This window comes from Cicer arietinum, chromosome 4 (assembly GCF_000331145.2).
Source record: "Cicer arietinum cultivar CDC Frontier isolate Library 1 chromosome 4, Cicar.CDCFrontier_v2.0, whole genome shotgun sequence".
Taxonomy (NCBI): Eukaryota; Viridiplantae; Streptophyta; class Magnoliopsida; order Fabales; family Fabaceae; genus Cicer; species Cicer arietinum.
This window is the reverse complement of record NC_021163.2, coordinates 59,078,463-59,103,161: the sequence shown is the minus strand read 5'-3', so window position 1 is coordinate 59,103,161 and position 24,699 is coordinate 59,078,463. Positions and strand designations below refer to the sequence as shown.

At 27.7% G+C, this 24,699-nt stretch overlaps 2 protein-coding genes across 2 annotated transcripts; both read right to left on the bottom strand.

Annotated features, from left to right (window-relative positions):
* Positions 1–6,470: 6,470 nt before the first annotated feature.
* On the bottom strand, positions 6,471–9,542 carry LOC101510153 (exocyst complex component EXO70A1). The gene is made up of 2 exons (XM_027333735.2): positions 9,350–9,542; positions 6,471–9,177 (listed from the first exon to the last, which is right to left on the bottom strand). Exon 2 carries the CDS (start codon positions 9,043–9,045, stop codon positions 7,006–7,008), a length of 2,040 nt encoding a protein of 679 aa, XP_027189536.1. The 5' UTR covers positions 9,046–9,177; positions 9,350–9,542; the 3' UTR covers positions 6,471–7,005.
* Positions 9,543–21,414: 11,872 nt separating this feature from the next.
* LOC101509842 (probable WRKY transcription factor 11) lies at positions 21,415–24,235 on the bottom strand. The gene is made up of 3 exons (XM_004498509.4): positions 23,353–24,235; positions 21,903–22,028; positions 21,415–21,802 (listed from the first exon to the last, which is right to left on the bottom strand). Exons 1-3 carry the CDS (start codon positions 24,087–24,089, stop codon positions 21,625–21,627), a joined length of 1,041 nt encoding a protein of 346 aa, XP_004498566.1. The 5' UTR covers positions 24,090–24,235; the 3' UTR covers positions 21,415–21,624.
* Positions 24,236–24,699: the final 464 nt, after the last annotated feature.

Genomic DNA, 24,699 nt, shown 5'->3' with positions numbered 1-24,699 from the left:
ATATATATATATATATAAAGTGGAGAGTTTCCGTTGACTTTAGAAGTAAGTTTCACATAAAATACCTCACTTAATAATAATATAAAAGATAAATTTTATTAATTTAATTATTGATTATTATAATATATTAATGATTAAGTACAAAAAAATTTATATTAAATCTATAATTCGTAGTTATATAATATATTATTGATATTTATTTTTTAAAAAGTATATTATATATTCATTTGAAATTATTTAATAAAATATTAAAGAGTTTTAAAATGTTATAAAAAATGGTGAAATTGATTAACTCAATAAGAACTTTTTTATTTTAATGTTTAATTACTAAAATTCATCTTTTTAATGTCCCTTTTATTTACATTTATTTTTAAAAAATATCATACTTTAAAAAATACCAAAATATCGTATTTTTTACAAATTTTTACTAATATTTTGAGACGAAAAAAATAAATATTTAATATTATATATTTTCATAATATGGAGTTCATTAATTTTGTTTTTGACAGAAACTGATATTAATTCATTTATTCAAATTGATAAGAATTACATTGATCGAGAACAATTCAATTCAAATTGCTAAACTAAAAAAGATGAATATACCAACAAATCCATAGCATTCAAGTTAGAAGCATATAAGTGCAAAACGTTTACAAATGTAGCAAAACCTCCATATATGATAAAATTAAAATGTATGAAATACCAATGTCTCTAGAGTTACAATATTGAAGAGATCAAAATTATTGATTAGATCTACAAACTAGTTAAAGTTGATTTTTTAATTTGAATCAAATGAACTCTGTAACGAGATGATGAATCAAAACAACACACTACGAAGAAGAACAAAAAACATCACACTTGGATGACGAAACCACAAATAAAACTGGAAAGAAAAAACTAGAGATTTTTAAGGACCATACCACTTATTTAAGTAAAGATAGAAAAAAAAAAGTGACTTCAAACAAAAAAAAAAACCTTAAATCGTCTCTTTCATTGTAGAAAGACAAAAAACCCTAAAAATTTGTTATTTATTATCCATATTATACGAGTCTTTTGTAGTGTTCTTCTATATTATTATATGTGTACTGATTTGTATTATTACAAACAAAATTCAAAACTTCAATTGTTTTGTCCCGTGATAAAAAATATACATTGAACTCATATGTTGCAAGTTTAAATTTTGTTAATACGATCAGATAAAAATAAATGTAAATTTATTAATAAATATTAATCGGATTAATTTTTTTTTACCTTAGAATAAAATATTATCCTTCATCCTAGAATTTTTTTATTAAAAGCAAAAAAAACAAAATTCAAATGTAAATGAGAGTCTCGTGTATTTGTATTATTTAAAATTATACTACAAGAACAACAAAAAATACCAAAAACACCCTAGAGTTAAATTAAATATCATTATTTTCATCATAAGTAATAACTTATTTAAAATTTCTTTCTCTTGAACGCAACACAAAATCATTAAAGAAAATCTTTTTTTCTTTCTCTCTTTTTTTACTAAATATGTCTTTAGTTTCCCTTTCTCTCTTCTCCTCCAGTCCCTTCACCTCCTCTCCCATCTAGTAAACCAATCAAGCCCTTAGAGAGTTAATTTAAAAGAGCTTGAGTTATTGATCCCTAGTCTTCCACACATTTTATTCTTGTGCACCTTGCTCCATTTGACCAAATTTACTTTCCATGTCAAGGTTGTCAAAAACGCAAAAAAACGTTCGATTCTAGAAAATGGTAAAGGAAGAGGCAGTTGTATGTTGTGAACAAAGAAGATAGTGAAAATTAGGGTTTGTAATAGTTAACTTTGACAATCCATCTTAATTCTTTTTTAAAGATCATCTTAATTCTTAAGTATTAAATTATATAAGTATATTAATTAGTTAAATAATAAAAAGGGAACAACCTTTTTTTACGGAAAAAAAGGGAACAACACATACTCTAGAAAAAACATATAGGCATGAATTACAATAGTTGATATACACTTATATTTGTAATTTTGCCTTGTGCAATAGTTTTTTTTTCTTCCAAAAATGTACATAATTATTTGATTCTTTTAAAAAAATAAATTGCTTATTTTAATATTTTGAAAATTGCACAAAGATTTACAATACATCATTTTAAAAATATTTTGTGTCAAAAAAATCATTTTAAAAATATTTATGACATTTTAAAAAACAAATAGCAATATATATACATTTTATTATGGTGTTTTGATATCATTTTTATTTATAATTGAGTTGAAATTTATATATTTATAATATATATATATATATATATATATATATATATATATATATCATGGATATATTATTTTTAATATATTCTAATATGAAGTAAACTCTTACAAATTTAGTTAATGATCCAAGTTTAAGTAAGTAAAACAAATTTAGTTGAAAATTCGAATTTGACAACCTTGTTCCTTGCTTCTTCACTTCCACCCATGAAAGTTTTTTAAACAAATATTGAAGTTAAGAAATATTATGCAATCCAAAGTGTGATATGTTTTTTCAAAATCCACTTTAAAATATATATCTTAAATCCCTTATGCCCTCTTAAAGGACCATGTCCCCATTTCAATCAAGTCTTCACATCTTGGTCTCTTGACTTGTCACTTAACTCGTGTAAAAATTCCAAGTATTAATAATTTAGCCAAATTTCCTAAATTGAAATTTGTCATCTAACACACGTCTATTGAGAACAAGTATGCGAAAACTCGATTTCTTATGCTTAGCCAAACACGTTGTTATCTTGAATTTGCTCTTTCGTGCAAGTTTTAGATGTCAAGCCACCATGCTTCTTTTTCAACATAACCTCAAGTTTAAAGCACCTAAAATAAAATAGGCTCATGAGTTGCAATTAAATTAACTTTTAAAGTCAAAGTGCTTGTAAGTTGTAATATCTATATATAGCTAAAGTAACAAGCCTAACAACAAAACAAATATTTTCACTCTTTTCCATTTTTATGTATTTTTTTAATACATTTTAGTCCACCATTTCCATTTTCCTCTTTATGTTTCTAGGTTGTGCAATTATCATTTTCTATGAAAAAAAAGACTTTGAGGCATGCACGATTGCAACTTCAATTCTCCTAAACTACTATGCTAGAATACTAATTATGTGATGCTAGAATACTAATCAAAGTTTGCCACGTTCATGTACAAATGATATTTTAAGAAAATTTACTCATTAAATTTATCATCTACTTTATTACTATATGTAAAAAAAAGTAAAAAATGTTTATAAAAGTGACTAATGGAGTATATTTTTATGCGAAAGAGAAATTAACTGCACTAAAAGCTCGAAATGTATTGGAGGTTGACCAGTAGTTTTATCTTTCACCATATGTGCTTATAGAAAAGAAAAAAATAAAACTCTAATTAAGCACGACTTTGTCACAATATTTTATTTTTTTGGTGAAGACAAACTATAGGTTTATAGGCCACACTTAAACAAATGAATTCTAATTGTCTGTTTGGAAACTTATTTTTTTGGTAAGTATTCTTTCCTTTTAGGAAAGTTTTTTCAAGAAGCTCCTAATTATATCCCCAAAATAATTAAAACATACATTTTAATTTGTTTGTTGAATAAGCTTAAAAAAGTTAAAAATAGGTTAACTATGCGCTCCTCATAGGCTATGTGCCTCCTATTGCACCCATTAATTGCAGCTCAATTAATTCCACAATATTAGTAGCAATATAAAAGTATTGAACTTTTGGAATAAAAAGGACATCACTTAGGTCATATAGGTTAGTGCACATAAACCAGCAAACGACAACTTCAACTTATCAACTTTGGCAGGGTATGGCCAAAAGTTGCAATGGCAGATGTATGAGGAATACGTTTTTCAATATTGCTATCCGCACCCCTCATATTACTACCCACATTCTTTAAATTTCTAAAAAACCAAAATACTCAAAATATCATTTGATATTTATAATATTTTTTTACAATTTTGCTAACTCATAACTCATATTCATCAACATTCATCGCATCTCATAACTCATTAAAAAATCACCATACCTCACCAACCTCAATTCAATCATTCAAAACTTACATCACTCACTCATAATTTACACCCCATAAGTTTCCTCATCACATTGTGGTTAAACTGGCCTAAAAAGGCATGTTTGTTGGTCTATTTTTTAGTTCTATTTTTTTTTCTTCTAAATTTGGAGATTGTACGTGAACTCAGTTCACGTACGTTGTGTTGTTACGTAAACTGAGTTCACGTATGTTTAAAAAAAGTAAAAATTTCATAATGTACGCAATCTTAATTCACGTACGTTTACGTGAATCAAGATTGCGTAATCAATTAAGATTGAAAATTAAACCATATACGTAAACTCAATTTCACATAAGTTTACATTAACTGAGTTCACATATGTTTACTAAAATTCAGTTCACATATACATTTGATGAAGATGTTGAAGCTGGTTGATGATGATTGAAGAAAATGAATTGTTGAATGAAGATGATGAAGATAGAACGAAGAGGAAGAAGATGAGTTAAGTTAACGAAGAGGAAGAAGATTGAAATAAAGGGAAGGATAATTTGAGAATTTTGATTTTTTAAAACATTTGAGAGGTGTGGATAATAAATTAGGGAGTACTGATAGCAAAATTGTAAGTTTTTTAATGCTAAATGCTTAGTGCATTGCTAAAGTTTCAAGTGTGCATTACTCATCAAAAGGGTTCAGGAAGGTACTAGGTCAGAACATGTTGAAATATGCGAGTACAATTATTAGTTATAAATACATTGATATATAGAGATTTAAGTTTGAATTTTATAACTCCACTTCTTTATATTTAAAGATTCATTAGAAATCTGAAACTTCTGAAACACATATTCTTCGAAAGTTTCAAACATTCGAATTATATCAGTTTCGAAAGTTTCAAAAACTTCGAAACTTTCGAATTTTTTAATTTTTTTTTAAATTTAGTATTAATTAAATTTATTACTAATTTTAAAATTTATTACTAATTTTTGAAATTAGAAATAGAAATTTATTACTAATTTTGAAATTTATTACTAATTTTTGAAATTAGGAAAAGAAATTTATTACTAATTTTGAAATTTATTACTAATTAAATTTATTATTAATTAAATTTATCACTAATTTTTAAAAATTCAAAACTTTCATTGAATTTCAAACTTCCGAAAGATGAATTTTCGAAAGTTTCAATATGTTCGAAAGTTTTGAAAGTTTCTGCATTTTGAAAGTTTCGTATTCAATGGAAGTTTCAAAAGTTTCATTATTTCTGGGAAAAATGAACTTCGAAACTTTCATCATCATAGAAACTTACGAATTTCTAGTAAAATCTTGTTTCGAATATTTTGAAGTTTTGAATTTATACTTACCTTTTGTATTTCGAATGTTTCAATATTTCGAAGGCTTGATATGATCAAATTCGAATATTTAAAAGTTTCGAATGAAGTGGGTGAAAAAAGAAAAGTGAATATTTTTTTTTAGTTTAATATATGAAACTAGAGGCAATATAGTCTTTTCCATATGAATGAGGGGTGGGAGGTCAAAGTGCACGGTACAAACCTCTAAATTCATTTAGTAAATATCACGAAGATTTTAAATTGAAGGGATGTGGTGATTATTAGATATCAAGTTGGAATTTTTTGTTGTGAAATATACATGTAGGGCCCAAGTAATAATCACCATGAAAGGTGCTAGCTAGGTTGGAGATACTTTAATACAGCCAGAAATTTATGTACATCCGAGTCATGGTTGGAGGTGGGGAATGTTCCTCCACAAAACAATCCAAGTCCATGGTGAAAAAGTGATGACTAGTGAACGTGCTATACAATTGTTAAAGAAAGCAACATTTGTAACTTTCATAAAACTAACTTCATAGTTCATACAATTGTTAACTTCGAAAAGTGGAGGGCCATCTTTAGTATTATAGTGGATTTGTCATAATCACTAAGTCACTATTGTAATTTTACAAAAACTATAAGTTGTAGTTTTTATAAAATCACAATGCCTCATCATAATTATTGCAAACCTACTGTAAGACCAAACATACAATAAAACCTAGACATCCATAACCAAACTTTATAGTTATTGATTGAGCCATGTGGTTCCTAGTCTTAAATGATTGATCTTTAGAGTTTTGGAGAGATGAACTAAATAAAGTCAACAAGTTATCAGGGCAACTATGATTATTGAAAATAACCTATGCTTATGTCTCTCCCATCAATTCATTGTCGTAAAAGCACATTGTAGTGCATTTTTTATTACAAGTTATGAACTATATGTAGCGCCAATGCTTCAGACTTAAGATGGTCTGATATCCAACACCAACACATATAGTTACATTATTAAATTTGTGTGTCAATGTCGAGTTTGGTGTCCATATCTGTGTCGGTGATTCATAGTATAAGTTCCAATGCATCAAATCAACGAAGCAACAACTTGACGCAGGCGTGAGAGCATACATTGGAGTATGTTCCACTGTGAAACAACACACATTCTTATTTTGGAAAAGACAACCTTAGAAAATACTATATGAAACAAGCAATTCACAAGGGTTTCTGCATTTACAATTAACAGTTCAACCCTTCCAACACAGATGGCTAAACATTCTATTAATCTAAGCTTATAAATTCATGTATACTAAAAAAAATTGTACATAAAATCTGCATATAACAATGATCCTGCTACAAACTCAATGGACAATGATGAAGATGGAAAAAATAATTACCTTAGTAAGGAGTATGACCCAAGAACCTCATTGGAAGGTCCACATTTATTCACCAAAGGATCGTCATAGCCTATGGTACACTTAGAAATTGCACTTCTTTTACAGAAACCCCTTTTTGAAGGAGATACAAAACTTCATTTTCATGGAAAATACATCAGATATTTGAATATAAATACTCAGAAACTTCCTTCTCAGAATCTAAGCAAAGCCAATCCTATGCACTGCAGAGCTCCAATGAAAAATTATATATACAGTAGCCATCCATCTGATGAGAGGAAGAGACTTTCTATGCTACCGCAGAGGCTGTACGACGAAGATCGGGTATTGCATTGCCGTACTTTCCACTAAGTTGCGGACTTCTCAAGCTACCATGTCTTGCAGGCTTCGGCCGGTAAAGGCACAAAAGCATTTCTTCCAGCTTCTGCACTGTGTATTTTGCATATTTGTTGGAGCTGGCATCTTGCTCAACCAAGGGACCGTAATTCTGCATGTAACTCCGGTAAACAGGCACCACAGTCTGCACTATAAGCTGACACGTCTTCTCTCTAAGATCTCGCTCTACCATGATCCAACCTGACTGCTTCGAAAACATCTCATCGAAAACTTCATTGAACTTTTTCAGTCTTTTCTTGACCAGATCACGAGCTGTTGCACGCCCTCCCGAGAAAAGAATCAGCCCTTCCCTACTCAAATGTCCAGGAAGCTTTCCCCAGCTATCTCGCAAGAATATTGTCAAGTAATAGTCTTTGTACTGTTCTTGTTCCCTTAACCAAGAATCCCCCAAGAGATCCCCGAGTTTCGTTCCTTTCAAATGCTTGAACAGATGCCAGTGATTGTTCATAGCAAAAAAGTTGGACAACATAGGATCATCGTAAGCCTTGATCCATGTCTCCAAATTTAATTCAACGGCTTTCAGTATGTTCAAAATCTCATTAACAAGGAGCTTCTCCTGAAAACTTTGCCGCTTCCAACTACGGTGAATGATCAGGACTTGGGTCAGTATAGGCTTATAGTCGTCTCCGAGGAGTTTATTGCAGTAATCAGTGATAAAGCTAACCAATCGCGGGACATTCCCGTCCGGAGGAGGAGGGTTCTGCCTCTGTAACTCTACCTGAACCAGAAGTTCCCAGAAAATTTCTGCTGCTCCATCAATCACACTCTTGATAAGTTCCCTTGTCAAACTTTGGATTTCGGCACACGCAGTTCCCCCGAAAAGACGGTTGAAATCCAGTCTCAATTTGTTCAACGACGCAAAAATATCCAACAACTTCAAAAGCTTAATCGGATCTTTCTTACTCTCCGTAACAGTCTTCCCAAATTGAAGAAATGCAAGTATACCAGCCTGTGCAGCTATCTTCGAAAAGCAACCCATCCACACATCGAGTCCAATCCTTTCAAACACATCATTACAAAGCTTATACTCAGCCTCGAACAAATGCTTCACCGCAAACTCCAAATGCTTCCCCCACTGAGCTATATACCCCTCTATACTCTGAACATCATTGAACTCAGACACAGAGATCTCAAGATAATCCAAATTCAGCGCCTTCAAACTCGCCCTCACATTAGAACTTCTAACTTCAACGTAAATCGAAACACATTTATCAAGTCTATCATTAGCCTTCAACCTACCGAGAATAGCCTGCAATTTGTGAACAACAGAAACAGGCAAAGGTGAAGGCGCAATACAAGGCTGATCACCAAGAGAATTCGACATAGGAAGAGGCACACTGTTTTCAGTTAATAGCAACCTAAACTCATTCTCCAGTTTATCCAAAGCAGCCTGTAACAAACCACCATCCAAATCACCATTCTGCGATACCTTAAGATTCTCCAACTCCTTCTTCAAATTCTTAAGATAAACCTGATCAGCAACCGAGTTATCCTCTAAATACTCGACTATATCATCCAACCATTGAATAGCCAACCCACAATTATCTCCCAAGAACCTCAGTGCCTCCTCAAGGCGCTTCAAAACCGACAAATAACCAGGGAGATCAATCCGCGGATCCGACAACAAAGACTTCTCAAGTCCATGAACCGCATCGAAAACCTTCAACACGGCAGCTGCAGGACCAACAGCCCTATTAATATGGCCGCCAACCGCAACAAGGGCATCCTTCTCAGCTCGAATCGGCCGAACGGCCGATTCAAGCCAAGGTAACCTTACCCTAATCTCATCTAACCTTGGACCTGCTTTATCTAATGCTAACCCTACACTCTTTGATTTCTCTAAGCTAAGTTTCAATGATTTAGTAGCACAAATCAAATTCTCAATTCTACTATCACTTTTGCAACTAACAGAACCGGAGCCAGAACCAGCCATTCAAAACTATCAAACTAGAGAAATAACAACAGTTGATAACTGATTTGAGATTGTTCTTTTTTGTTGTTGTTGCTAATTGTGGCTATTTTTCATGGGAATCGTCGAAATGTGTTTTTTTTTTTTGTGATTAACCTGGAAAAGGGCGTTGAAAAAATTGCATTTTAAAACTTCACCTTGATAAAAAAGACATGAAATATGTACTTTGCAATGAAAGAAGAAAAAAGAAGAATAAGAAAGGGTTTTTTGAGTTAAAGTATGAGAGAGAGAGAGAGAGAGAGAGAGAGAGAGAGAGGGTAAAACTGACTGAGTGAGTCGGAGAAGAGGAGAAGGGCGAGTGAACTCAGCGAGTTGAGAAAAGATGAAGAATGGGGTAGATGGGAATCTGAATCTGCGTTGTGATTGTGATGAGAGAGAAACCCTAATGTGAAGAGAGAGAGAGAGAGAGAGAGAGAGAGTTATGTTTTTGGGTTGATGCGAAGTGCATGACAGGAGGCAGAGAAATGCTTGTTGCTGTTACTTTTTCTGTATCAGATTAATTATTATTCTTTCTCTTCTTTGAATTTAATTCAATTTTCTTTTATTTTCCTATCATCACTTGTTAATTTTCAGTTGATATATCTTCCATAATTAATTACGAACGAGATAGGCAACAGATGCGGAACTCGATAATATTTAAATACTTATGGTTAATTAAAGTTTGATATATTAAAATTATTAATTTATTTGTAATAATTATTATAAGAAGGGTTATATTCTTTTCTTATTTACAACTGCTGAATAATATTAATCAAATTTTAATTTATTTTATTTGATGTATTTTATTTGATTTTATTCATATAATTTAAATTTTTTATTTTTTTCTCTTTCATAGAATGTTGCATGTTATCGAATGCGATCATGTGTTAACTTAATTTTTGTGTGACAAATGAATAGAGATTAAATTAATAAATAAAAAATTAAATATATTCAATAAAAAATATATTAAAATTAATGCGGTAGAGTAGTTGTTTTAAATAAAATAATTTGTTATAATATTTTAAGAAATCATTCCTATTTTGGAGACTATTACAACTAAATTAGCAATTTCGTCTTAATAATTTGTTAACAACTCTTTTTTTTTTTCCTTCTATTTTGCAATCTAATAAATTAATAACTAAATTATATTAATAAAATTACACAAAATATAAATAGAAAAAAATACATTACACTAGAATAATTATCGACGATGATCAAACTCATGATTAACCAAAACAATTTGAGGCTAGACGAGTTTGGTGACAGTCTGAAAGTGAAATTGAGATTTTTTATAAATACATCATATTTTTCTAAATTCGGCACCAAATTGCCTCACATTTAAAAGATAAACAAAATGTCATACTTTTCAAATTCAATAGATGATCGCAGCTTGCGATGAGATGAAGAAAAAACTTTTCAATTGCAATAGAAGGTCTCACTATGGAGATGCGATACATGTACTCTGGTGTTAAATTTTTTTTCTTCTCATTTTATCAATTGAAAAATCATTTATTTAATAAATTAAAAATAATTATAAAAAATGTGATTGATTAGATGTGCATGTTATACTATTTTAACAACTTCCTCCTATCTTGTAGATAAATTTAAATTATTTTAAAATTTGTCTCCTATTTTACAGATAAATTAACAACTTACTTATATTTTGTCAACGACTTTCTCTATTATTTTTTTTTCTTCTCATTTTATCAATTAAAAAATTGTTTATTTAATAAATTAAATATAATTATAATATTTTTAAAAACAAAAAGTTATTAATAAAATAAAATACATTAAACAGAAGAAAAAAATGTGGTTGACTAGATATACCTAAACAAATAATGTTATATTGTTTTAATAAATCCCTCCTATTTTATAAATAAATTTAAATTATTTTAAAATTGTCTGTTGTTTTGCAAATAAATTAGCAACTTACTTATATTTTCTTAACGACTTTCTCCAATTTTCTTTCCAGATCAAATAAATAAAAATTAATAACAATAATAATGATAAATAAATAAATAAAATAGGAGAAAGTCATAAAAACAAAATTAATAATTATATTTTGTTAACGATTTCCTTCTATTTTTTACTTTCTTCTATTTTTTTGTTATTTTATTATTATTAATTTTTATTTATCTGATCTGGAGAAAAAAATAGGAGAAAGTAATAATATAATATTATTATGTCGACTAAATTTTTTCCTTCAATTTAATGTATTTTATTTTATTTTATTAATAATATTTTGTTTTTTAAAATATTATAATTATTTTAAATTTATTAAATAAACAAAATTTTAATTGATAAAATGAGATGGAAAAAAAATTAACACCCGTATATGTTCACATCCCCTAATGCGACGTTCTATGGCAATTCAAATTTCTTGTATTCAGTTCATCGAAAGCTCAAGATGCGACCATCAATTGAGTTTAAAAAGTAGGGTATTTTTGTATTTTTTTTAATGTGGGTGCAATTTAGTGTCAAATTTTTTTAAAAAATGGATATATTTATAAAAAAATCCTTGAAATTGAGGACATTTAGATGGTCATGATTAATACAAAATTTATATATTATTTTTTATTTTTTTCATTTAGTGTATGTTGTATGATTTTATTAATTAATTTAATTTATTAGTATTATTTATTAGGTTGCAAAATAGGATAAAGTTAATAATTTATTTGCAATAGGTTGCAAAACATGAGTGAGTTATTAAAATATTATAACACATTCTTTTATTTGACATTTCTACTCAACCGCATATAATATATTTTGTTTGATTTTATTAAAATAATTTAGTTTCTTTTAAATAATTTTATTGTTATTTTACTTACTAATTTATCATTTATTTGTCAACAAAAATTAACCCAACACATGCTCGCATTCCTAAGATGTGACATCCTATAAAAGAATTTTTTATTTCAAGTGATTGATTTTCTATCTTGCGACATCTTAAAGTTTTAAAAAATATGATATTTTTGTAAATAAATTTATGGTATAATGAATTTTTTAAAATGAATATATAGTGGAAAAATAACCTCGTTTTTTACTTCTTATTGTTAATCTTAACTTTTATTAGGATTAGAATGCGTAAAATTTCTATTTTCAATTCTTTAACTAGAATTTTTAGCAAGATTTTTAAAATAATATCCCATTTCAAATTATATAAATCTAAATGTTTAAATTATAAGATCAAAGATTATACATTTTCTTAATAAAATTATATCTTATCAATAAAAAATAAAAATATTATATATTGGCAACAAAACAAAAAACTAAAAAAATAAAGTTATGCATGACATTGACGTTGACAACTTGTAATTGATTGTTAATATAAAATCATTTTACATCTTTAATGCATTAACTTTAATTTCTTAATATATAAAAAGACAATTCCCACATTTTTTAGACAAATTTGCTAAAAATAATTTTATTTTTTAAATTTAAACCTAAATTAAATTATAGGCAACTACATTTTTTCTCCTTAAATTAACATATAACATTAAGTATATATATATATATATATATATATATATATATTTATATTTAAAGTAAAAAAAAAAAAAATCAAATATATCACATGATTGATTTGACATATATGAAGTATTATTTGCAACACTCTAAAATATTATTAAAATAGATACAAATTACTGTATTATTATAAATCTTATCCAAAAAACTATGTCAATAGAATCTATATTCAAGAAGACTAATTCTATTTATTTTAAAAATATATGAAATATTAAAAAAAAAATAGATTCAACTAATGAGTATTAACAATGTAAAGTCTTAAATTAGTAAACATGTCAGAATATTGATTACCTACTCAAAAAATATACAATATAATAAATATCATTCTTTTTTATCATTTAATAACAATTAAATAATTTATTTCAAATATAACAAAGAACAAAGCTCTGATTCTCTTATTTATGAAAGCAAAATTTGTCAATTGACACAAGCTCACTCCATAAAAAAATAAATATATTTAGACAACATAAGTATCATAAAATTAAAACACATGAATTAAAAATAAAACAAGGATTTTTCAATAAAATATAGGATTTAATGGACGTGTAAACAATTTTACGTTTACATTCAACACAAATTGTTAATTTAGTGATTATTTTATAATAGAAATTGCAATTATATGATAAGATAATAAAAAAAAATTAATAAACATTTAATTGACATCCACCTATCCACCTGTAGTATATAAAACAAAAAAGGAAAGTAACTCACACTCTTAAAACATAGTTAATGTCATTTAACTATATCATTAAATATGAATAAATTAATCTTGTAAAAAAATATATTAAATTTAATCTATTTTTAATTATATTTAAAACAACAAATTTTATTGCTTATATTCAAGATAAGAATGTTAAAAACACCAAACATGAGATATGGTTGTGGATTTTAATTGGAAATCTATGCCTTAACATATGACAAATGAGTAGAAATTCTCTCTATTTCTTAAAATGAAATAGATATGTCTATTAATATACTTTTAGTATGTAAATGTCCAATTAATGTCACATATTTGACAAGTGAGTTTCAAGTGCTCGTGGACATGAATTTGTGCAAGATGTGCTCCGGCATATATGAATCTTAAGACAATAAGATATTGTGTTTTTATTTTTTAAAATATGTATTTATTTTACTATGATGAAATTTTTTAAGAGTGAATCATTATTATAGAGAGAAAATAAAACACTAGTTAATAGAAATGTATTTTTAACAATAATAAAAATAATTTTTTGACATTTTTATTATTTTTTCAAATATAAATAATTATTCATTATAAAATTTTATTACCTTCTCTTTTTATACATTGAACAACTTGATTACAAAATTATTGGAGTAAATAGTCAATTTGCCTCTTGAAATTATACGGGTAAGATATTTATGTTTTGAAATTTAAAAAAATGGGCAAATAAAACATTAATTGAATGATATTGAGCAAATTTGTCTTTCAACTAGATTTCTCTATTATTGAGTGTGACATGTTTATCAAATCGAGCAATTTAACCAATTAAACTAATCGAATGATTATTTTATTCAATTGAAGATCATATATTATTAATCTATATTTGACGTGTTTATTAAATCGAAAAATGTAGTCTTTGTCTGATGCGACAATGAGTTGGCAAATATATGATTTTGTCACGTAAACATTTAATATTCACGTCAGTATTATTAAAAAATTAAACTAATCGATGAATTATTTTGTCCAACATCATTCAATTTAAGGATTTTATTTGTCTATTGAATTTTATGGGATAAATGACCAATTCCTACAATTTCAAAGGGCAAATTGACTATCCACTCAAAATTATTGCCATTTTCATTTTTTCTAGTTTATTCTATTAATTTAAGAAAGAAAAAATAATTTAAGTATTGCTTCCTCAGGTCCCTTTTAAAAGAGAAAATGACAAAAACATCAAAATTAATGTACTCATTAACTGTTTTAACTTTTTATTTTATTTTTATATATATTCTCTTTTTAAAAACTATAAGATATTAAATACTCACTAATAATATTAAAAAGACAAACATTTTAAATAAATTTATAAAAATAATTTAAACAATAAATACACCTAAAAAGCCGTAGCTTATATTCTCTTTTAAACAGGACGAGAGGTAATATAAATTTATAATTAATTTGGTTAGTAAAATTTTAATAATAGTGGAGGTTAAATATACACTTGCCACAATGATGATTGATTGTCGATGGAGGTCATAGGGTGGTCTGTGAGGGCCAAAGTGGTGGTTGTCAAGATTTGGCTGGTGATCAACGAGAGGGTCGGAGTCATAAATGACTTTGGGTGGAAGGGTGACGAACTGTGGTAAGTAGTCATAGTAATGGTCCACCACGGTCAGAGTGATAGTCAATGCTAGTCAAGTGGTGGTCGATAGGGGCGAGTGGGAATAAGTCAGATCATACCAGACTTTGAAAGGTCTGAGTCTGACCTACAATTTATTTTTTAGACCTAAGCCTAACCTACGGCTTATTATAGGTTTTTTTTTCCGGTCTGGCCTGAAAGCTTATTTAAAAGTCTTATTTACAATAAAATATTTAAATGCTCTACTAATACCACATGATACTCTCAAGATATATATATATATATATTAAACCAAAAATAATTTTCTAACAATATAATTTATTGACTAATATATTAAACCTTAAAAAATAATTTTTGATTTCAAATAATAAATTTTTTATTGACTAATTAAACGGTTACCGAATATAGAACATAGAATTGTTATCGAATATGGAACGGTTAGTGAAATATGGAATGATTACTAATTGATTGTCTAATTGATATAATTTAAAATAGGAAATAATATTATTAATATAATAATAAAAAATAATATTAATAAATAATAAAATATATAGGCCGGCCTGTCAGGCATAATAGATTTTTTTATAAGCCTAATCTTGATCTATTTAAATACATAGGCTTTAAAAATAAGTTGAGCTTAGCCTTTTTATTAAATAGGTCAGGTCAGGTCATAACTCCTTGACGGACAACCTAATCTATTCCTATCCCTAGTGGTCGACCATGTAACATGTAAGAATTAAAATAAAAATAGTATGAATAAAATTTATTGTGATTTTGATTTATTTTTATATTAAGTGAAAACTCAAATAAACCCTGATTTATTTGAATATATTTTGTTTTCAAAATTGACTTTACAGACCAAAAACTTAAACTATCTAAAATGACTTTATATTACTTCAAAAATAATCAATATTTCTCATTTTAGTTTTTTTACTTTATTAAACTCAACCATATTTTTCAACTTAATATCAGAATCATGTCATTAATCTTAAAAAGATAATTCTAATTGTTATTGAAAAGAAATCTCAATCTTTAATTATCTCCTCTTTTTTTTTTTCTATTTATATATGGTTAGGTCAGATGTGTATATGCATTTAAAATTATTTATATTTCATTACACACATTAAGATTAACCTTGTATGTATTTGTATTAAACAATTTTACTCATATATATATATATTTTAATTACATATCAAATCATGTAAAGTGAAATATGTTTGTCCAAGATGAGATTTTGCATGATTACAACCATTTGGCCACAATATGTGGACACTCTTAAAATAAAAAATAGAAAATTAAATAAATTATTTATATTTTAAAAATAATTAAATGATATATATGTGTACCTAAACAATTGTGACCAAGTAAATATTTTTTGGCAAGTCTTATTAATTTATGGATTTTCGGATACTATAGTTAAATAATCGTTGTCAATAATATTAAAGGAAAATTACACTGATAGATTAAGTTTAAATTTCGCATAAACTTTTTATATATTTTTATTTTCTTTTTCGATTAGGTCCTTTAAGATGTACTCTATTAATAGAATTATCTTTTATGTTATGAAAGTTAGCTTTTATACCTCCCATTTAAACTTGTACCCCCATTTAAACAGTTTTTTTAATATATTCGTTTGCATTGTTTCTATTTTTTTGTAGTATCTATTAAAAAAAACATATATATTCGTGAAGTTCGTTAAATTCATAATTTTCATCATCCCCTTCTTTATCATCTTGTTTTTCATTTTAATAAACTTTATCCAACATCATTTCCCCCTTTCATTTTTAATGTCCATTCACAAATTGAAAATTCATAGATTTCAACCAAACTCAAAAGTAAAAATTAAAACAAATTGAAAACTCAATTGTCTGACAAGATTGTTTGCAGCAGCAACAACAACTAATGGGTCCTCTCATATTCTTTTTTAAGATTTTAAAAAACTTTTTTAAGAAGAATACAAAATAGTAAAAGGAAAATTATCAAATTTTAAAATATGATAATCGATTTTATAAATTAATAAAAATATATGAATTAAAACTACAATTAAATTAAAAAATTTAAAAGACATATTCGATATTTGAATTTAACTTACAAGACCACAAGAATAATTTTTCCTAATATTGACCATGTACATGATGTTGATTCGGGAAACTATATTCATATGTAGGTGTGATTGTTACGACTGCACATAGATTGACCAAACTTCATTTTGATTTTTGAAATTATGTTCTTACTTTAATTTTTATAAGATCCCTTTTGAAAATTCTAGTAACTTTGTTAATATTATAATCGAGGAATTTCAGGTCGAATTACGTTGGATGCACGTTTGAAAAGTCTAATGCCACATAGTGTTAATCTTTATGTTGGTTCTCGTAGACTTTTATGCAGTGCTAAGCTTTATTAACATTTTTTTTATTTGTATTTTAATGACCCTTTTATTAAATGCTTCAAGTGTCTCAAGCTAAAGGATTGGGGATGATGAAAAGTAGGATCAGAGTTCTAGATCCTCCAAGGCAAAAAGCTTTTGACCAAGTCAGAAATAACATGATACTCCACTGTGTTTATTTATAATTAAAAATGTTGTGATGTATTTAATCTAAAATATTGATCAAATTCATTAATAATTTTGTTTATAAATAAATACCTAGAGAAAGGTATACTTCAAAGAAATTTAGATTTAAATATGTCTTGTAATTGCTATATATTTATAGTTATTTAATTAAGATTGAATGACCAAAATTTTAAAATTATTTTTAAAATTAATGAAAATAATAAAATGTGTTTTTAAAATTCGAATTGACATATTTTAATTAGGTGATAATAAATATACCGACTACAAAATTATTTATAATTTTAAGATCATATAATTTAAATTTAATAAATATCATTATCTAACAAGTATTGGGTTCTTACGTACAGTCCAACAATTTTAATAAATTTATTAAATTATATCAAATTATAACCATGAATACTAAAATAAATGTCATATTAAAGAGAAAAAATTACGTGAGTTATATACTCTTTTCAAATAGATACACGAGTCTATAATAAAATACGAAAAGACCTACTTGTTTTAGATAGAAAGGAAGTATTTACTTTTACTGATATAATACAACCCTGACATTTGACATTGAAGCAAAAGCTATATGCATGTGTCAACTGTTTCTTTTTTCTCTTCAACCAATAAAATTTTCCCAGCTATTAGAATTTATCAATTTTATCCAAAATAAAGCTCACATTAACCCTTGATATATAAGCAATTTTTTGTGTGGACCTAGGCCTTTATGGGACGATTTTTGGGTTTTATTTACGTGGACTATAGAAGCTTTTGAGAACATAAAAAATAAAAAAAGAAACTATCAATTTTTATTGATTTATTTATATGTTTGCTGTGCCCAACGATAGAGATCATTTAATTAACCCTACATGATCTCTATTTCCAATAAGATTCATACAAATATATTTTAATGAATTTAAATATATTATATAATTCAAAAATAGCCAAGTAATAAAAAGAAAATAGCCAAGACCCATTTTCCTATGTAACACGATTCTTAAAATTATCACCAAAACTATTGCTAATTGCATGAAAACTTCATGATATTATTGATTATAACCAAAATGCTTTTGTGCCTAATAGGCTTATCTCGGATACTAAAAGAAAGAATCATTGAAAAAAGTGAACAAATGGAGGAATGGGTTTGAGAGATTTAATTAAGCATTATCCTAATGTTTACTTTTTAATAGTCCCACAGGTTTATCGACCAAGTTTTTCTTGGAGAACATTGCAATAGATAGTTCCATCATTTATGGCATATGCATGGATAGCAAGGAGCAACACAATTTTCATAATAAAAAATATCTCGATTACAATATTCACTTAAGACTCTAAAGAGAGTTTAGTTTTAGTTGCTCATTATTATAAACAAAATAAAATTTAAATTAATAGTGTTTATCAAATTAAAGAAGAAGAATAAAAACTCTAAAAAAGTGAATATATGCTCTAATTAAAACTTGAGATAGTTGACTCTAACTCCAAACATTCTTAAAATCTCCTAATTATGGTGATGCCTCTTTAACCTTATGTGTAGTTCCTCCCTTTCTTTGACAACGTTGTTACCTTTAATACGATGAAGGAATTCTTAATCCTATGCAACCAATAACAAACTCTCCTTATAATTCTTTTTTGTAATAACAATTATTTCTTGTTCCTCCTACTCTTGAGCATGATCTTTTGTAACAAACACAAGTTTTTGTTCTTTTTTTTTTATGAGCCAAACATTTACATATATCTTTGTCTCATATATTATATTATATTATATTATATATTATTAATTTTATTCTTTTTGTATTTTTTACGTAATAAAAAGTAAATTAATTTAGAAATTTATATAATATCATATAATTGCTTTAAAAATAATTAATAAAAAATTATTAAGTTGGAGTTTATCAACTCTCCCACATTTAACATGTGCTTTTTCTCAAACTAAAGAGATACAAGCAAATAACATACATGAAATTCACCTAAACTTCATGTTTGATATTTTTAATTTGATCAAGAATCATTATGAATTGTTTAGACTAAATTAAATATCTTCTACATTATACCAACAACTAAGATTAAAGTGTGTGTATATAAACTTATTGCTTCTAATTCAATGTTATGAAACTTTCTTCAATCGATCAATTTAATCGTTTTCATTCATAAAGTTATACCGTTATCATAGAATACAAAAATTTATTTTTCTCAAATACTAGATATTTTCTTTTTAATTGGACAACTCAGCTATTTTACTCATGTCATTTTTTTTCCTTTTCTTTTTAATTTGATACCGCTCCACCTTTAACTTGACTATTAGTGCAAATAATTCTCAAGCTAATTCTACTTATTCTCAAGCTAATTCTCAAGATAATTCTATGTTAAGAATTTAGTTGACTTCAAATTAAGCTTAACCTTTTAATTTTAGTCCATCTCAAGATCATATTACGAGTGATAAACATTAACAATTATATCGAATGTGTAATTTTAGAATAATTTTCTACGATGTAGTAGAACTCTTGATATAGTTTGTCTGAGTTGTTTTATTCTAAATACTTTGTAGTTAATAATCTGTCTTGCACAATTTAGACCGTACCGTAATTTTTTTTAATAAAAACGGCATAGTTTGCGACTGAATATCCTGTAAAATATTCGGTAGCTAAAAATTTATTTTAAAACAGTTTTTCTAAACTAAAAAACAACTATTTAAAATTCGCTCTAGACTTTAAATCAAAAGACATTTTTTATTGGAGCAAGAAAAGTTCGCTTTAAAATTAATTAAATAGGCGTTGGACCTGTTGAGTAAAGATAAATGACAAAAACTCTCTAAAATTATTCATTTTAATTTGCACCGTCTTTATTTAGAGTTTATCTAAAAATCGTAAAGCAAGATGGCTAGTTGATTTTGTTATCAAATACAATGATAATAATTGAATAAAAAGATGAAAGAAATTCAATTTCATAATAAAATGATGACACTATAATCAACATAGCTCTATAGAATTCATATAGTATTGGTTGAAATGAATCAAATCCATTTCTTTCTACTATACTTGCTATATATGGTAGGGTAAAAGTAGAAAGTTTTGTTCTGACGCATTCTAGAAAGGAAAAAAAAGAGGTTTAATATGGACCAATCTATAAATTTATTTTCATAACTACTTATAGAATGACCTAACCTTTTTTAAATCAATTTCTATAGAATATTTAAAATTGCATGTGACTTTGAATGGAATGCTCTAGTTATAAATAATTCGATCTAAAATTACCAGCAATTTTAGATCGACTTTGTTGACAAAGTAATTTTCCAGCATGTCATAATTCAATTATTTTAAATACATCATTCTCTTTGACCATTAAGAATCTTAATACTACAATAACACTTTTTTCATGGATGATATCCTATTGGGGTATTAGTATCCGTGCAAGTTAAAATTCACACCTTTGAATTCAATCCTTACTAACAACCTTAGTGAATCATTAATACTCTTACCCATCTTAAAATATTAATAAAAATTAAATATATTTAGTTTAAATTTAAACATAATATACTAAAATAGGAGGGAGTAAGCACTATGGAGAACTTTCCTAACACCACTTTTTGGCATAAAAATGTGACCAATTGTTTAATTTCTCACGGTGAGTTATTAAGTTGTAGCCTTGAAGGGTTAAATCAATTTATTTTTGTTTTAATAATAAAACCCTATCAACAGTTTGAAAACATTATACCCATTAAAAAATGTTTGAAAACATTAATTAATCCTTTTCAAACATAGACAAAGTACATAGACAATTAGTTGTATATAAAATTACATGCCATAATTTGTCAACTAAACTCAAACATCTAAAATAATACTACTAATTACCTCAATTATTACTTTATTTATAATCATGAAACCCTGCCTTGGATACCACCTCTTCCCAACAAAAAGTCATAAAATAAATAAAATTAATAATGGTTGGCAACGACTATCGTGAGTAAATAGAATATAAAAAACTTCATATTCATATTTTCCATCTCTCTATATTAAAATATATTAAATATAATAAAACAAATTTACAACGCATTCCCACCTTAACTTCCCACTCATATTCTTCTAACAAAAAAAATTCTTTTTTTAATTTAAAGAAAAGTCATCCACTCCCCACTTTCTTCATTTTTTTTTTTAATTTTAATTCCTTCTTTTACGTTGACTCGAATACCAAACCCACAACCCCGGCTGCGTTCTCCTGCATCGCAGCCTGAATCGCGTGTCTGTGTTCCCCTTCGTAAGTTACGATCAGCATCGCTGGATCATCTGGTGCACGCTCCACGTGTTTCCTCGCTGGGCACCCTCTCACTGTGCTACACTTATAATAACCTCTGATTTTTAAAAATAAATAGAAAAACGTAAGGAAACAAGTCTTTAACATAGTCAACATAATCGACGGTTAAGATTAGATCAACGGTGAAAATTACTCACCGCGGGTACGGTGAACCTTTGATCGGTTTTTGACCGTATTTTCGCCACGAGTACTCGTCCGGTGGTATATCGGCGGTCTTTGAACTTATCGCCGGCACTCTTACTGTCCTCTTTACCCTATTTTTCCTGGGAAAAACAAATTCAAAAAACTTGTTATTTTTATTTATTGATATAATCATCATAATTATAATGAATATAAATCACATTTCTAATATTCATATTGGATACATCAAGATTAATACTTCCTCGGTTCCAAGATAATTGACATTTTATTGTACAATTTAATTAATATTAATTTAAATAAATATGATTTAATTAAAATATTTTTTTGTGATATTATTTTTAACCCTTTCTAACAAATAGTTTAATCTGGAGATAAGTGAAATTTGAGTGGAGATTGATTTATGCATAATTTACTGTATATATAAATTAAATTTTTTAATATATTTAAACAAAATAATGATTAAATTACTCCAAAAACTTGTTCTTTTTGTTTTTTTTTTACTACAAACTAATTGTAGGCAATAAAACTCCAAATTTTAAATTCAAATTTTTTTTAACTACAAAAAAATATATACATTCATTTAAATTTATTAAATTAGTAGAATATATCAATAAGATTATCATAAATTATTTATATCATCAATAATACACAAATATATTAAAATGAATTTACAAAACTAAAATCAATTTTACCTCTCTAAAGTGAACTAAACCTACATAAAAAATGATATACAAAACTTAAAAATCTTGTCCTGAATTTTATTTATAGGCAAATTATAAGGAGCATTTCAATTACCTAATCCACAACTTTATCTGTCTCAAAGATAATAACTTAATTAGTGTGAGTCCCACAAATTATTTTTCAGAAAATATATTTGTTTTTTACTTGTTATTGATCGCAAAAACTATTAAATTATAATTCTAAAAATTGTATATCAAATTTTTATGAATTTTAGCACCGAACCAAAATGGACCTAATATTATAGATAGTGCACCTTAGCATCGACCTTATTTCAATTCACAATCAAAAGGAGGGTTGCTACATTAAATTAAATTAGCAAAAAAGTCAACAGTCAAAGCAATTAACTAAACAAAAGTAGAAAACGACAAAGGAAAGTTCACTTTGGCTCTGTTTGGACTTTGAATTTCATCAAGTTTTTTCTTTCTCAGACAGCAAAAATAGAATCCGATGTGGATTTGTCACTTTAACAGTTTCACGCCTAGTTTTGCAATTAAAAGCATTTAACTACACAACTACCGAAATCGTTGACCCCCAAACACAGCCTTACCCCACTCACGCGACAAAGTCACGTGATTAGTTAAGAAACAATTAACCTTTTTCTTTTTTTTCTTTTCTATATTAAAAAAAGTTAACAAGTCAAACAAAAAACGGCTTCATCGCGCAATAACAAAAAAAGAGTAATGATTCGGTGAAACGCAGGTGTACCTTCTCTTGACACAGTGGCACTTATTTGTGCCTGAAACGTCGTCGGAGTGATCACCGTGATCGTGGCACCTTTTCTTAGACGGAGCCGACGACAGTGGCGGTTTTCCGCCGGAGATTGTCGGTGCTGTCGAGGCTACTGCCACCGGAGTTAAGAAAATCGAGGAACCTTGTTTCCCGTTGGAAACGCTGCCGTCGCCGGTGATGGCGGAGGACATGAACGACGAATTCGAAGAAACGCTAAACGTTGCTGTTTCCTTCGAGAATTCAAGTTCAACCATGGGTTTGTTCAAAACGACGTCGTTTGGCTTCGTGAAATCAAGCGTGAGGCTATGTGATTGCGGTTGGACGAAGTTCGCCGGCGCGTGGCGATTTGTAACCGGAGCCGACGACGGAGAAGGAAAGTGCGGCGGTAACGAGATGGCCGATGATTGAACTTGAGGCGGGGGAAGTGAAGAGGTTGAAGGTGTTGATTGAACCGGTGGAGTTTGAGGTCGAACCGGTGATGTTGAGAAGTGAACCGGGGCTCGTCTGAACCGAGCGTGACCGGTTCGGTTTAGCAAGGAAATGAATTTTTTGAATTTTGAAACGGTGAGGTCGGTGAGTTGAGTGTTCAATTGAGTTGGTTGATGAGAAAGGGTTAGGATCAGGTGTTCCATGCCTTTGAGACCTTCTGATGCAGCCTCTTGTATAGCCTTTTGTTCATCTAATTTTGGGAACCCCATGAGTTCCACTGCCATTTTTGATTTTGAAAGAATTAGAAGGGGTTGAAGAGAATGAATGAAAATTATAATGGAAGAATTAGAATGGAATAGAAAATGGAAGGAGGAAGAAAAAGGGGAGTGGGTTTGGAAGGGTGAAAGGTTGAGGGAAGTGGAGATATATAATAGAAGTGGAGGATGACCAGATTAGGTGACTTTGTAAGAGAGAGAATGTGTTGGTTAATTGTGTTTTAGTCAAAATAACTTTTATTTATTATATTTGGTCGAATCTTTTTTGTTTATGTAGTAATATTAATATAACATGTGTATGGTTTCATGGTTTGAGAAAATCACAAGTTACCATAATTTGAACAAAAGCTACTTTCAATTTTGGGGAATTAAATTTATCTGTTTGAAGTTATCTTAAATAACACAACATCCGTTTTAGGTTTTAAAAAACATTCATCTCTCTTCTATTTCCTAAAAAAATTATATCAAATATTTGTTTTGTCATATTTATATTTATTTATATCATTTATTATATAATATAATTAGAGTTTTTTTTTAATATATAAAAATACCAATATGCATCTGCTATTTATAATTTTAAAATGTACGGTTATGTTTTTAATAACACATATTCTAGTGT

What these genes read in the sequence shown, in the direction of transcription:
- LOC101510153 (XM_027333735.2), bottom strand. Translation starts at nt 9,045, where the DNA reads ATGGCTGGTTCTGGCTCCGGTTCTGTTAGTTGCAAAAGTGATAGTAGA.
- LOC101509842 (XM_004498509.4), bottom strand. Translation starts at nt 24,089, where the DNA reads ATGGCAGTGGAACTCATGGGGTTCCCAAAATTAGATGAACAAAAGGCT. An exon ending in TGCCACTGTGTCAAGAGAAG is followed by an intron (nt 22,029 to 23,352) that starts GTACACCTGCGT and finishes TGTTTTTCCCAG; the next exon opens with GAAAAATAGGGTAAAGAGGA. An exon ending in AAAGGTTCACCGTACCCGCG is followed by an intron (nt 21,803 to 21,902) that starts GTGAGTAATTTT and finishes TTTAAAAATCAG; the next exon opens with AGGTTATTATAAGTGTAGCA.